This window comes from Neoarius graeffei, chromosome 3, assembly GCF_027579695.1.
Source record: "Neoarius graeffei isolate fNeoGra1 chromosome 3, fNeoGra1.pri, whole genome shotgun sequence".
NCBI lineage: Eukaryota > Metazoa > Chordata > Actinopteri > Siluriformes > Ariidae > Neoarius > Neoarius graeffei.
This window is the reverse complement of record NC_083571.1, coordinates 96,719,691-96,732,636: the sequence shown is the minus strand read 5'-3', so window position 1 is coordinate 96,732,636 and position 12,946 is coordinate 96,719,691. Positions and strand designations below refer to the sequence as shown.

Genomic DNA, 12,946 nt, shown 5'->3' with positions numbered 1-12,946 from the left:
CATCCCCACTTCTAAAAAGTCTAGTATTCAAGGCTTAAAGGTTGACTGCCTTTCAGATTTGTCAAGTTTAGGTCATAAAAATAATTTTCCCTGACACCCAATTATTTTTGTTTGGTGGACCAAAAGCTACTGAATTCGAATCACAGACTTCCAATTTTATTAGTTTTTTTTTTTAAATAGAATAATTCAAGGGGAACTGAAGTCATTTTTAAACTTGCTTTATTTCTTAATTAACGTGTTATTCAATTACGTTTTCAGTTTTAGTAACCTTATATCGTGACTCGTATTGGCAACTAATTGCAATTTAATATTATACTTATCGGCCTATTCGGTTTTTAGCCATGTTGAATTTAGTTCGTCTGGTCCACGGCAGGCGTCGCTTATCCACGCGATCTTCACGAGACTTGTGCGAGACTTCGAAACGTGAAGTGTCAGCCAGGTGTCAGTGCCGCCATTTTGAAAACTGTTTTCCAAACGAAATATCGCACAAAAACGAGTTTAAATGACAATTATTGCCTACTTTTTTCAAACTTTCCTGATTGCTGTCAGAACAAACAAAACTTTTGGCCTGATTACGTCAGCATTCGAAAGAGCGCGCGTGTCTTTTGACAACGTTGGCAGATGTTGGTCACTTTGATTTCCACTGTACATTTTACTTCCGTCCTACGATGTCTCGCACAGGTCTCAACGAATCTCATTTACGGCCATTGCTTTGACATATGGACTGATATATTACAGAGCATATTTCAAACACTCATAACTTGCTATAGCAGTGACAAAATAGCGATCAAAATGCATTCCTATATTTAATAAAATGAGATAAATACAATTTTGATAATAAAAAATTTGTCTTCAGTTCTCCTTTAATGAATTTAGAGCCATATGGCCCTATATTCTCTGCTATTTTTTCCTGCTTCACCATGACCCAATTCAAGATACTACATCATGCATCACGTGGTGGGCTTTCCCCGTTCATGCAAGGCATTGTGGGATACAAATTTGAAACAGGAGAGAAAAATGGAGGACGTGAGTGTGCGAATGAAATGTGAAAGACCGACTACAATAATGGAAAGCAAGAAGAAAAGATGTTATGTTGCGAAGGAAAGGAAATGCAGGACCAAACTGATAAATATCGGCGGTCAGCGAGCACCTCGGTGTGATCGTTTAGTGACAGAATGATGGAACTGTCAGTGCACGGTCAAGGTAAACCTGTAGATGGCAGTAATGCAACACTGTGGATGCCAGCTGCCGTTAAACCCAAAAGAAGAAGAAGACTAAGATAAGCATGCACATGCACACATGGACTTCCTCTGTCTGCTTGACTGTGTGAAGCGAGTGAGTTCATGCATATTATTTGCTAGGGAATCTCCTCAAATTAAATAACTTCCCAGCCACAAAACGGCCTGTTTTTTTTTTCTCAGATATTAAAAAATAAACATACATCACAACGACCAAATTTCAGAGGGAACTAAATTTCACCGATTTTATGAAATCGAAAGGCCGTCTACTTTAAAGTCCTGCAAAGACCGAGGTTTTTCCTCTGAACATACGGTACATGCATACTTTATGAACAACTGAGGGCCAGTGATGAGAACTCACACAATATTACAACTTTAAGATTGATCTTTAAATAATTTTTTTCTAATAAACTTGAAAAATAAAAAGCCCATTTGTATTTGATGTTTGATGCTTTATTTTACATGATTATGGTTAAATCTGTGCTAAAATCATGGAGTAAATGTACACATTTGCTCCATGTACAATTGACACTAACACCTGTGTAAACACATATCTACAGAATATGGATATTTAACAGCAACATTTTTACAATTATATTGCTAAAAAAAATTTAAAGAGACGCTTCTACTTTCTTTACTTGGCAGTGAACACGACAAGAAGGATAAACAGGAGATTGCCAGTTGAGAGATAAAAAGATATACCTGTTGTCATTGACTGTATAATTGCGGGACGTGAGCTCCTGCCAGGTGCCGTTGCTCGGCTGGTTTTGCTGGCAGTGGGATTGTGGGTGATGCAGTGTCAGAGGTGCAATGTGGCTCTGAGAGGGCCAGAAGAGCGTGGGGCTGAGTGACTGACGCACTGGGGGGCAATCAGGAAGTGCGGGCCCACTGTAACCGAGCAGGGTTGGGCTGTAGAAAGGCAGGGTGGTGAAATCATGCCCAATGTCTGCATAGGGTGAAGGAATGCAGATGGGGTGGCTCTCCATTGTCACGCTTTGGGAGGAGGAGGAGGAGGAGGAGGAGGAGGAGGAGGAAATCATTCTGGATGACAGAGTGCAGCCTTCTGCTCGGCTCGAATTGACCTCCTGTAGCTGCAGCAGGGGGGCGTCCCTCTCTGGAGATTCTGACATCATTAAATGGTTTCAAAATGTTATTAGCTAATCAAATCAAACCCGTCAGGAAGCTGGGGTCAAAGCACAGGGTCAGCCATTGTACATCAGTACTGTAGAGTTGAAGGTCTCAAAAAAAGGCTCTTATAGAGTTTCAGAACCTTGAACAATATTATAATCGCTAGAACAAAATCTTAACTGAAGAGAGGCAGGTTTTGGGCAGGTTGCAGAGTTAACACGTCATCACTGTAAGACTGCATGAGCAGTAATTATCTGGGATCCAATGCAGACACGAGAGTTTCTTCAGGATATCTTCCACATCACCTACCCTGCAAGAAATCGTGACGCAAGTTGTGACATACATACATATATACATACATACAAACACACAGTACTGTGCAAGTCTTGGGGGGATCACAAACACCTACAGGAGATGCTTCATAGCTAACTGCTCCATTCCTGGATCCGACTAGCAACATCATCAGGAGGATACCATACCAGCCAGTTTCGGCCCCTTATCCTCGACTGATAGCACTGGTGCATGCTTCACCTAACTTTTCATTCAAACTTTGTTAAGGCAAGCTTTTATAGGTACATAACTGTTTAAGGAATAAAGTCTCATCTCATCTCATCTCATCTCATTATCTGTAGTCGCTTTATCCTTCTACAGGGTCGCGGGCAAGCTGGAGCCTATCCCAGCTGACTACGGGTGAAAGGCGGGGTACACCCTGGACAAGTCGCCAGGTCATCACAGGGCTGACACATAGACACAGACAACCATTCACACTCACATTCACACCTACGGTCAATTTAGAGTCACCAGTTAACCTAACCTGCATGTCTTTGGACTGTGGGGGAAACCGGAGCACCCGGAGGAAACCCACGCGGACACGGGGAGAACATGCAAACTCCACACAGAAAGGCCCTCGCCGGCCCCGGGGCTCGAACCCAGGACCTTCTTGCTGTGAGGTGACAGCGCTAACCACTACACCACCGTGCCGCCCAAGGAATAAAGTTTTTAATATATATTACACATACATATACATTATTGTGCAAAAGTCTTAGGCGCCGTATTTTTTCCCATGCAAACTTTGTTATAGATTTCTATTTTATGACTTCTACATTCCACGTGGGTTTCCTCCGGGTGCTCCGGTTTCCCCCACAGTCCAAAGACATGCAGGTTAGGTTAACTGGTGACTCTAAATTGACCGTAGGTGTGAATGTGAGTGTGAATGTTGTCTGTGTCTATGTGTCAGCCCTGTGATAACCTGGCAATTTGTCCAGGGTGTACCCCGCCTTTCGCCCGTAGTCAGCTGGGATAGGCTCCAGCTTGCCTGCGACCCTGTAGAACAGGATAAAGCGGCTAGAGATAATGAGATGAGATGAGACTTCTACATTATCGAGTCAGTACAAAAACATTTTAGAGTCCAAACGTTCATTTTCCAGCACAAAAATAAATCTCATCTCATTATCTCTAGCCACTTTATCCTGTTCTACAGGGTCGCAGGCAAGCTGGAGCCTATCCCAGCTGACTATGGGCGAAAGGCGGGGTACACCCTGGACAAGTCGCCAGGTCATCACAGGGCTGACACATAGACACAGACAACCATTCACACTCACATTCACACCTATGGTCAATTTAGAGTCACCAGTTAACCTAACCTGCATGTCTTTGGACTGTGGGGGAAACCGGAGCACCCGGAGGAAACCCACGCGGACACGGGGAGAACATGCAAACTCCACACAGAAAGGCCCTCGCCGGCCCCGGGGCTCGAACCCAGGACCTTCTTGCTGTGAGGTGACAGCGCTAACCACTACACCACCGTGCCGCCCAAGGAATAAAGTTTTTAATATATATTACACATACATATACATTATTGTGCAAAAGTCTTAGGCGCCGTATTTTTTCCCATGCAAACTTTGTTATAGATTTCTATTTTATGACTTCTACATTCCACGTGGGTTTCCTCCGGGTGCTCCGGTTTCCCCCACAGTCCAAAGACATGCAGGTTAGGTTAACTGGTGACTCTAAATTGACCGTAGGTGTGAATGTGAGTGTGAATGTTGTCTGTGTCTATGTGTCAGCCCTGTGATAACCTGGCAATTTGTCCAGGGTGTACCCCGCCTTTCGCCCGTAGTCAGCTGGGATAGGCTCCAGCTTGCCTGCGACCCTGTAGAACAGGATAAAGCGGCTAGAGATAATGAGATGAGATGAGACTTCTACATTATCGAGTCAGTACAAAAACATTTTAGAGTCCAAACGTTCATTTTCCAGCACAAAAATAAATCTCATCTCATTATCTCTAGCCACTTTATCCTGTTCTACAGGGTCGCAGGCAAGCTGGAGCCTATCCCAGCTGACTATGGGCGAAAGGCGGGGTACACCCTGGACAAGTCGCCAGGTCATCACAGGGCTGACACATAGACACAGACAACCATTCACACTCACATTCACACCTATGGTCAATTTAGAGTCACCAGTTAACCTAACCTGCATGTCTTTGGACTGTGGGGGAAACCGGAGCACCCGGAGGAAACCCACGCGGACACGGGGAGAACATGCAAACTCCGCACAGAAAGGCCCTCGCCGGCCACGGGGCTTGAACCCAGGACCTTCTTGCTGTGAGGCGACAGCGCTAACCACTACACCACCGTGCCGCCACAAAAATAAATGTTACAGAAAAAAAAAGTTTGTGTCTGAGCAGCATATTACATAAGAGAGCACTTTTCAGATTTAAAAAGAAAATGTAATGAAGGCTTCTGGGTTTTGGTGCAAAATTAAGAAGCGAGTGTGACAGTCAAAGTGTCCAGAAGAACTGTGGCTGGTTCTGCAAGATGCTCAGTAAAACCTACAGCTCATTTCCTTATCAAACTGCACTCATTGTATCTGAGACTACTCATCTCATCTCATTTCATCTCATCTCATTATCTCTAGCTGCTTTATCCTGAGACTACTATTTTTTTTTAATCAAAGGTTCATCATACATGAAATACTGACTTTGTTTCATTTCTTTATGGCTTACTGATTACAGTATTTTTTGATGTTGAAACATTTCATTTCATTATTTTTTAAGCTCTTTTGTTTCTCCAGCATTTCTTTACATGCACCTAAGACTTTTGTACAGTACTGTATACAAGTCCTCACCATGCATTTTCTTTACCAAGGACAATGATCAAATTGAAGAATAACACCAGAATACAGCATGATTGAGGTGGCAAATAGAAAAAAGTGACAACTGGCGACTAAAAAGGTACGTTATTTTGCATATTTATAACTATGAAGCCAGAACCCTCAGATCCTCAGATTGAAAAATTATGAGAGAGATATCTGAAAGCAGAATTATTGGAATATCCATTAAAGTTCTTAAGAGAAATGGAGTGAAGCTGAGCAAAGTAGACAACTAGCGCCATTGTATTTACATTATATGCTAATTTTATCTTTTGTCTTGTCATCCCTTATACTGTCAAGTCTACAGTGGTGCTTGAAAGTTTGTGAACCCTTTAGAATTCAGGACTGATCAACAGTTACCGGAAACGTTTAGTTGCAGTTATTGCTGCACAAGGGGGTTACACGAGATACTGAAAGCAAAGGTTCACATACTTCTGCCACTCACAGATATGTAATATTGGATCATTTTCCTCAATAAATAAATGACCAAGTATAATATTTTTGTCTCATTTGTTTAACTGGGTTCTCTTTATCTACTTTTAGGACTTGTGTGAAAATCTGATGATGTTTTAGGTCATATTTATGCAGAAATATAGAAAATTCTAAAGGGTTCACAAACGTTCAAGCACCACTGTATGCCTGTGTTTAAATGCCATTCAAACATGAATTTGGGAAGACCTGTATTTTGCTTTCCTGCTAGTTTTGTTGCCTAATTAATGCCCAGGTCAGACGGCAGACTGCAACTAGTTTTCAACTACTTGCGTCTACCTGCGATAACAAAATCACAGGTAGATGCAAGATTGGTCTTTCGACGACGCAGATAATGGCAGTGTGTTCCAGAGGGTCTTCAGTAGAGGCAGGCTGACGCAAGTGGATCATGATCTGTTCACATTTCAGCTGCGATTTGCTTCCAATCGGCGCAAATAGCAGGTTGATGCATGTAGAGGCAGGCAACACTTGAGAGACCAATTGCAGGTTGAAGCAGGTAATGGCAGCTAGACGCAGGCTGACATAGGGGAAGACAAGTCTTTAGAGATGGCTGCAATGCATCGCAGGTAAACGCAGACTGCACCTGCAAATAGTTTACAACAACCTGCGAGCAGTCTTATGGCCTTATATTTTTTTAAAGGTTTTCAGCGCACTTCGTCTAGCTGCGTCTGCTTCCGACTGGTTGCGTCCTGTCGTAACAGCTTAAAAATTCTGCGTCTTGCAATACGTCTGACCACAACGAAGGATTTGACACAAAACGCCTGCATCCACCTGCGATCGGTCGCCACCCGACCGATCACAGGTCGCAGCATGCGTCTTGCTGCCGTCTGACCTGGGCATAAGAGCTACCAAAGTTAGACAGGTAGATAGTACTTCACTCCAGATACGACTAGACATGCTTACATCACATTTATTAATTTTGATTTTATTTTATTTTTTTATTTTGACCAGAGTGTCTCTTTTCGGTTTCCTTTTTAAAATAAAACAGTCTGTGTACAAATGTAACTACTACAAGATACAGAGAACAGAACGGCCCAATAACTGCTACAAACTCTTCCAAGCATGAGAAATGTTGTCAAAATGGTGCTTATAGAACAGGCTGTTTGACTAGAACAGACTCCAACACATCCCACCAGGACTTATTCATATAAACAGAATGACCTATAATCAACCAATACCTAATAATGAGCCAGACTGGGGCACCAAATATGACTGAATATATTGCCTGCACGTTAGTTAGTTAGTTAGTTAGTTAGTTAGTTAGTTAGTTAGTTAGTTAGTTAGTTAGTTAGTTAGTTAGTTAGTGACAGCAATGACTGGGATATAATCATTTATATATTTGTTGTTTTCTTTTCTGAATAATTTTCTTTTCGAAAATTTTCGTGCATCACAATGTTTGCATCAATAGGTTTTAAAAGCTGTATAAATTGTGCAAATCTATTCAGCAATATTAGAATAATGTGACACCGCCAGCTGTAGGTAGTGCGACTGTTAATGCAGCTTGAAGTTGCAAGGGCACCATGCTTGCTCATTGGAGGGAACATTTACTTTTCTGCTCCTCAGAGACGTGGCTCGCTCAGTGTACCCAATTATAACAGAATCAGTAATAATAAATGTTTTCTCTGTCAACACAGACAACACAATTAGGATCGAGGACAAACTGAAAACGTCTCCATGTCTGTTCACTATGCCTCGTGGTGCGCTGTGAATTCTCGTGTCGAGCTGTGCTGCCCCAATGAAATAAAAAGGAATTGCATGGTGCCCTTTTGTGTCATGTTATAGTGCAGGATTAGAGACAGTTTCCAAGATCTACAGTACTACCAGCAAATCTTCACGTGTACGCTTCACTAGCTCAGGCAAAAGTGACCTAAACTGTCTGTGCCGAGGACTTTTGAACCTGTAACAAAGCAGTGACAGACACTTGGCCGAATTCTATCTAGTTCAGATACCAGGCACAGAAAGTTTCATATTGGGAGGGAAAAAAAAAATCATACCGAGAGATATTTACTGATAATTTTTTTTTAAAGAATGCAAGTAAGCATGTGCGTTAACGGAGCCTGGACCCACAGCACACATGCAAAAATCTACACTTTCTAAGTCTCTGTGAGTCTGCAAAAAATGTCACACACTAACCATGCTGATGTTACACCATAATTAACATATCTGCAGTTTCATGACAAATCATTTGTGCCTGAACGATTACAGTACTGTCTACTTAGGATCAGACAAGGACACAAATGCTAACGACATGCTGCTTCTCCACTGAAATTGAGCAATGACTTGCATATTACACGGTTAACATTTTTCAATATCACGACACACTGTGACAGAAATAAATGCCGTCCCTGTTTAAGTCCAGTTTTAAATCTTACATTATTTACAGCTGGAGTAAGCATTAAAAGTGAAAATAGGATGGTCAGGGTTTTTTTTCTGTTGATTCAAAACCATTTTGCTATTCATCATAAACTCTCATACGCATGAGGATGAAAGGTAACCCATAAACAGATGATGTTATTGAAACTAAAAGCACCCATTTCGTTCAAATTAGCTAAATAAATACAAAATGAAGTAAATTGTGCTCTATTCGAAAAGCCAAGATCAAGTTGAGAAAGAGAGAGAGAGAGAGAGAGAGACAGACAGACAGAGGGAGAGAGGACTTCTGGCCAGCAGTGCATACCAGAAACAAAAAGCCCAAGGCCATCGGTCCAATCCCCCACTCCGGCTTCCCTCACTCCTTTCTCCAAGGCGGAAAAAGGATAAGGGAGAGGCAAAGAGGGAAACCATGCCCTGAAGAGGAGGATTGGGAACCAGGATTAGAGCACTTCCAGGCATGATGAGAAAGGTTGAATATGTTCCAAAATCAAAAGAGACGACCTAAGATTTCAGCCTATAGTTACGGCATGGATCACCTCATTCCCCTCAGCACTGTCTGAAAACAAGTGCATGAACTCAGTGTTAAACTGAAAGATAGCAACAGCAATTATCATAAGTGTACGCTCTGATACGATGCCGAATTAGAGAATGCCAGGTGAGTGTAGCACCGAAAGCTAAAAGCAATCGCCAAAAATAAGCAACTGGAGCAAATGGTTTCAGCCCACTTGATTAAGCAGCTTGACCGGAAATGCATTTTATTTCCCATTAAATTTGCTGCAGATAAGATACAATTATCTGAATTACTGAATCACAGTGACGCACTTTATATTCCTACCTCAATGTGAGTTATTACAGAATACACAGTTTACTCAGTACGGCCTCGTAAGTTGGTGTACAACTGGCTGATTATGTCTAAAATGTGTTCCTTGTACTGGGGAATACAATCAAGGACAAAGCAACAGTCACTATCTATGAACCTAACTAAAAAATAATAATAATAATAAATAAAAATGATATGGAATTAACGAAATAAAAGAAGACATGCCTCCTGGAACATTTCCAATGTGGCCTTTTATTAATCAAGAATGTTTAAGAATACACTTGAAAATAAACCAATCCCCTCTGAAATTTAGCGTTCTTGTCGGGCAAAACATCATCTGTTGTTGAACTGGAGAACATTCATCATTACAGGAAGATGCGCTGCACTATCTGTAAAACCCGATGGGCCTAAAGCAAGCTACTTGACCTTCGGGCTCCTTCTGAACAGCAAAATGATTTTTTTTTTTTTAATGTTCAAAATGAAACAGAAACATTAATAATGCATTTATACAGTATTTTTGCTGTATGGTTGGCTTTCCTGTAAACATTTCACTGTTATATGTATTATGCACATAGAATTCAGCAAGTACCAGTATACAGACCTATAATAATTAAGCTTCTCCAGAGCAAAAAAAAAAAAAAGGCATATCTGGTGAAATGCACCAGAGGGTGAGTTGCCAAATCATGCATTCCTGTCTGGTACACACATTTCTGAACCGTGGAAGAAAAGGAACTTTGACGTTTGACACTTTACACGTGATAAATGGGTCTTTACTGCACATCAAGTCAATAAATAAATATATGAGACTCTTCAAATAAAAGCTCGATTTGATTCGGTCCATTTGCAGATACTAAATGCTATTTGCACAAAGCTGAAAATACAATTAACCCTGTTAATGTGCGTGGGAATAATGCTCCTACCTGCAGTGAAGATTTCAGAGACACTGATCGCAGGGTTTCTCAGAAATTCAGTCTCTAAAAAGGAAGTTATTGATGCTCTTCCAAAACGGACTTGTTGCTGCTTCCCCTGCTGCAGTCTTGCGTCAGGATCAAAAGCCTCTATAAAGGCAAATTCAAATGTCAAAGCGTGAAAATCGACACTAAATGCACTGCTTCAGCATCTCGATACTTTTGTATCCTGTTCAGTGCTTCTGTGAGCCAACTCGCCTGTGCACCCGTTACACGCGCCTACTTATCTGACCGGCGTCTACGTCATCAACCCAACCCTTCTATCCAATCAGCTCCGAGCTTCATGTGAACATTAACTATCCATAAACATTTCTCCTGAGTCAGCATCAGTCACAGCAGACTTATCATGAAACTGGAAATAAATATTAATTAATTCGATAGATAGATAGATAGATAGATAGATAGATAGATAGATAGATAGATAGATAGATAGATAGATAGAAACTACAGTGCCCTTGACAATTATTGGCACCCCTTATAAAGGTTTAGAAAAAACACATTTTCATAAAGTAGCTTCATGTCACACTGGAAAAAAATCCAACTTTTAATTGAAATTAATCTATTCAAAGGGCGGCACAGTGGTGTCGTGGTTAGCATTGTCGCCTCACAGCAAGAAGGTCCTGGGTTCGAGCCCAGTGGCTGATGAGGGACTTTCTGGGTGGAGTTTGCATGTTCTCTCCGGGTGCTCCGGTTTCCCCTACAGTCCAAAGACATGCAGGTCAGGTTAAAGTGCCATTCCACCATTGGATGTATTCTCATCTCATCTCATCTCATCTCATTATCTCAAGCCGCTTTATCCTGTTCTACAGGGTCGCAGGCAAGCTGGAGCCTATCCCAGCTGACTACGGGCGAAAGGCGGGGTACACCCTGGACAAGTCGCCAGGTCATCACAGGGCTGACACATAGACACAGACAACCATTCATACTCACATTCACACCTACGGTCAATTTAGAGTCACCAGTTAACCTAACCTGCATGTCTTTGGACTGTGGGGGAAACCGGAGCACCCGGAGGAAACCCACGCGGACACGGGGAGAACATGCAAACTCCGCACAGAAAGGCCCTCGCCGGCCACGGGGCTCGAACCCGGACCTTCTTGCTGTGAGGCGACGGCGCTAACCACTACACCACCGTGCCGCCCCTGGATGTATTCTTTGGCATAAAATACAATATATTTTATGACAACATGACTAGACAGAGAAATCTTTTAGCTTCAAAATGATATATCAAACATAATTTTTTGACAACGACAAGTATATTAATTTTGCGACCAAAGTCGCCTACCCTTTTAATTTCCGCACGGTAGTGAAACGTGATGTCATTGGCAGGTTCCCCTTCTTGTGTACCACGTGTCGGTCTATTTTTAGACCAGGAAACTCCCAAAGTGAGAGAGTCATTTCTCCTCGTATATGGGGGCCAAAAAAATTGCGAAAAATTTTGAGTTAATCTTTCAGTTAGCTAGATTTATTGGTATTAGCTAGATTTATTGGTATTATTTTTATCGTGGGCGGCATGGTGGTGTAGTGGTTAGCGCTGTCGCCTCACAGCAAGAAGGTCCTGGGTTTGAGCCCCGGGGCTGGCGAGGGCCTTTCTGTGTGGAGTTTGCATGTTCTCCCCGTGTCCGCGTGGGTTTCCTCCGGGTGCTCCGGTTTCCCCCACAGTCCAAAGACATGCAGGTTAGGTTAACTGGTGATTCTAAATTGACCGTAGGTGTGAATGTGAGTGTGAATGGTTGTCTGTGTCTATGTGTCAGCCCTGTGATGACCTGGCGACTTGTCCAGGGTGTACCCCGCCTTTCGCCCGTAGTCAGCTGGGATAGGCTCCAGCTTGCCTGCGACCCTGTAGAAGGATAAAGCGGCTAGAGATAATGAGATGAGATGAGATTTTTATTGCGTTCTATCCGCCATTGCTGATAATATGTGCCAGGTCACGTGGTACACAAGAAGGGGAACCTGCCGATGACATCACGCATGGAAATTAAAAGGGTAGGTGACTTTGGTCGCAAAATTAATATACTTGTCGTTGTCAAAAAATTATGTTTGATATATCCTTTTGAAGCTAAAAGATTTCTCTATCTAGTGATACCATTTATATATGTTGTCAAAATATATTGTATTTTATGCCAAAGAATACATCCAATGGTGGAATGGCACTTTAACTGGTGACTCTAAATTGACCGTAGGTGTGAATGTGAGTGTGAATGGTTGTCTGTGTCTATGTGTCAGCCCTGTGATGACCTGGCGACTTGTCCAGGGTGTACCCCGCCTTTCGCCCGTAGTCAGCTGGGATAGGCTCCAGCTTGCCTGCAACCCTGTAGAACAGGATAAAGCGGCTAGAGATAATGGATGGATGGATAATTTGACAGATAGATAGATAGAAACTACAGTGCCCTTCACAATTATTGGCACCCCTTATAAAGGTTTAGAAAAACTCCACATTTTCATGAAGTAGCTTCATGTCACACTGAAAAAAAAAGAGCAAAAGAAATCCAACTTTTAACTGAAATTAATCTATTCAAAGGGCGGCACGGTGGTGTTGTGGTTAGCATTGTCACCTCACAGCAAGAAGGTCCTGGGTTCGAGCCCAGTGGCTGGTGAGGGACTTTCGGTGTGGAGTTTGCATGTTCTCTCTGGGTGTTCCGGTTTCCCCTACAGTCCAAAGACATGCAGGTTAGGCTAACCGGTGGCTCTAAATTGACTGTGAGTGGGAATGGTTGTTTGTCTCTATGTGTCAGCCCTGTGATGGCTTGGCGACTTGTCCAGGGTGTACCCCACCTCTC

The 12,946-nt window shown here is 42.4% G+C and overlaps 1 protein-coding gene across 1 annotated transcript in view; it reads right to left on the bottom strand.

Moving 5' to 3' along the window:
- Positions 1–2,371, bottom strand: part of esr2a (estrogen receptor 2a) — a 36,860-nt gene extending 34,489 nt beyond the window's left edge. Inside the window, exon 1 of the mRNA XM_060917712.1 lies at positions 1,941–2,371. Coding sequence (XP_060773695.1) covers positions 1,941–2,371 — 431 coding nt within the window. The remainder of the gene's footprint in view (positions 1–1,940) is intronic.
- Positions 2,372–12,946: the final 10,575 nt, after the last annotated feature.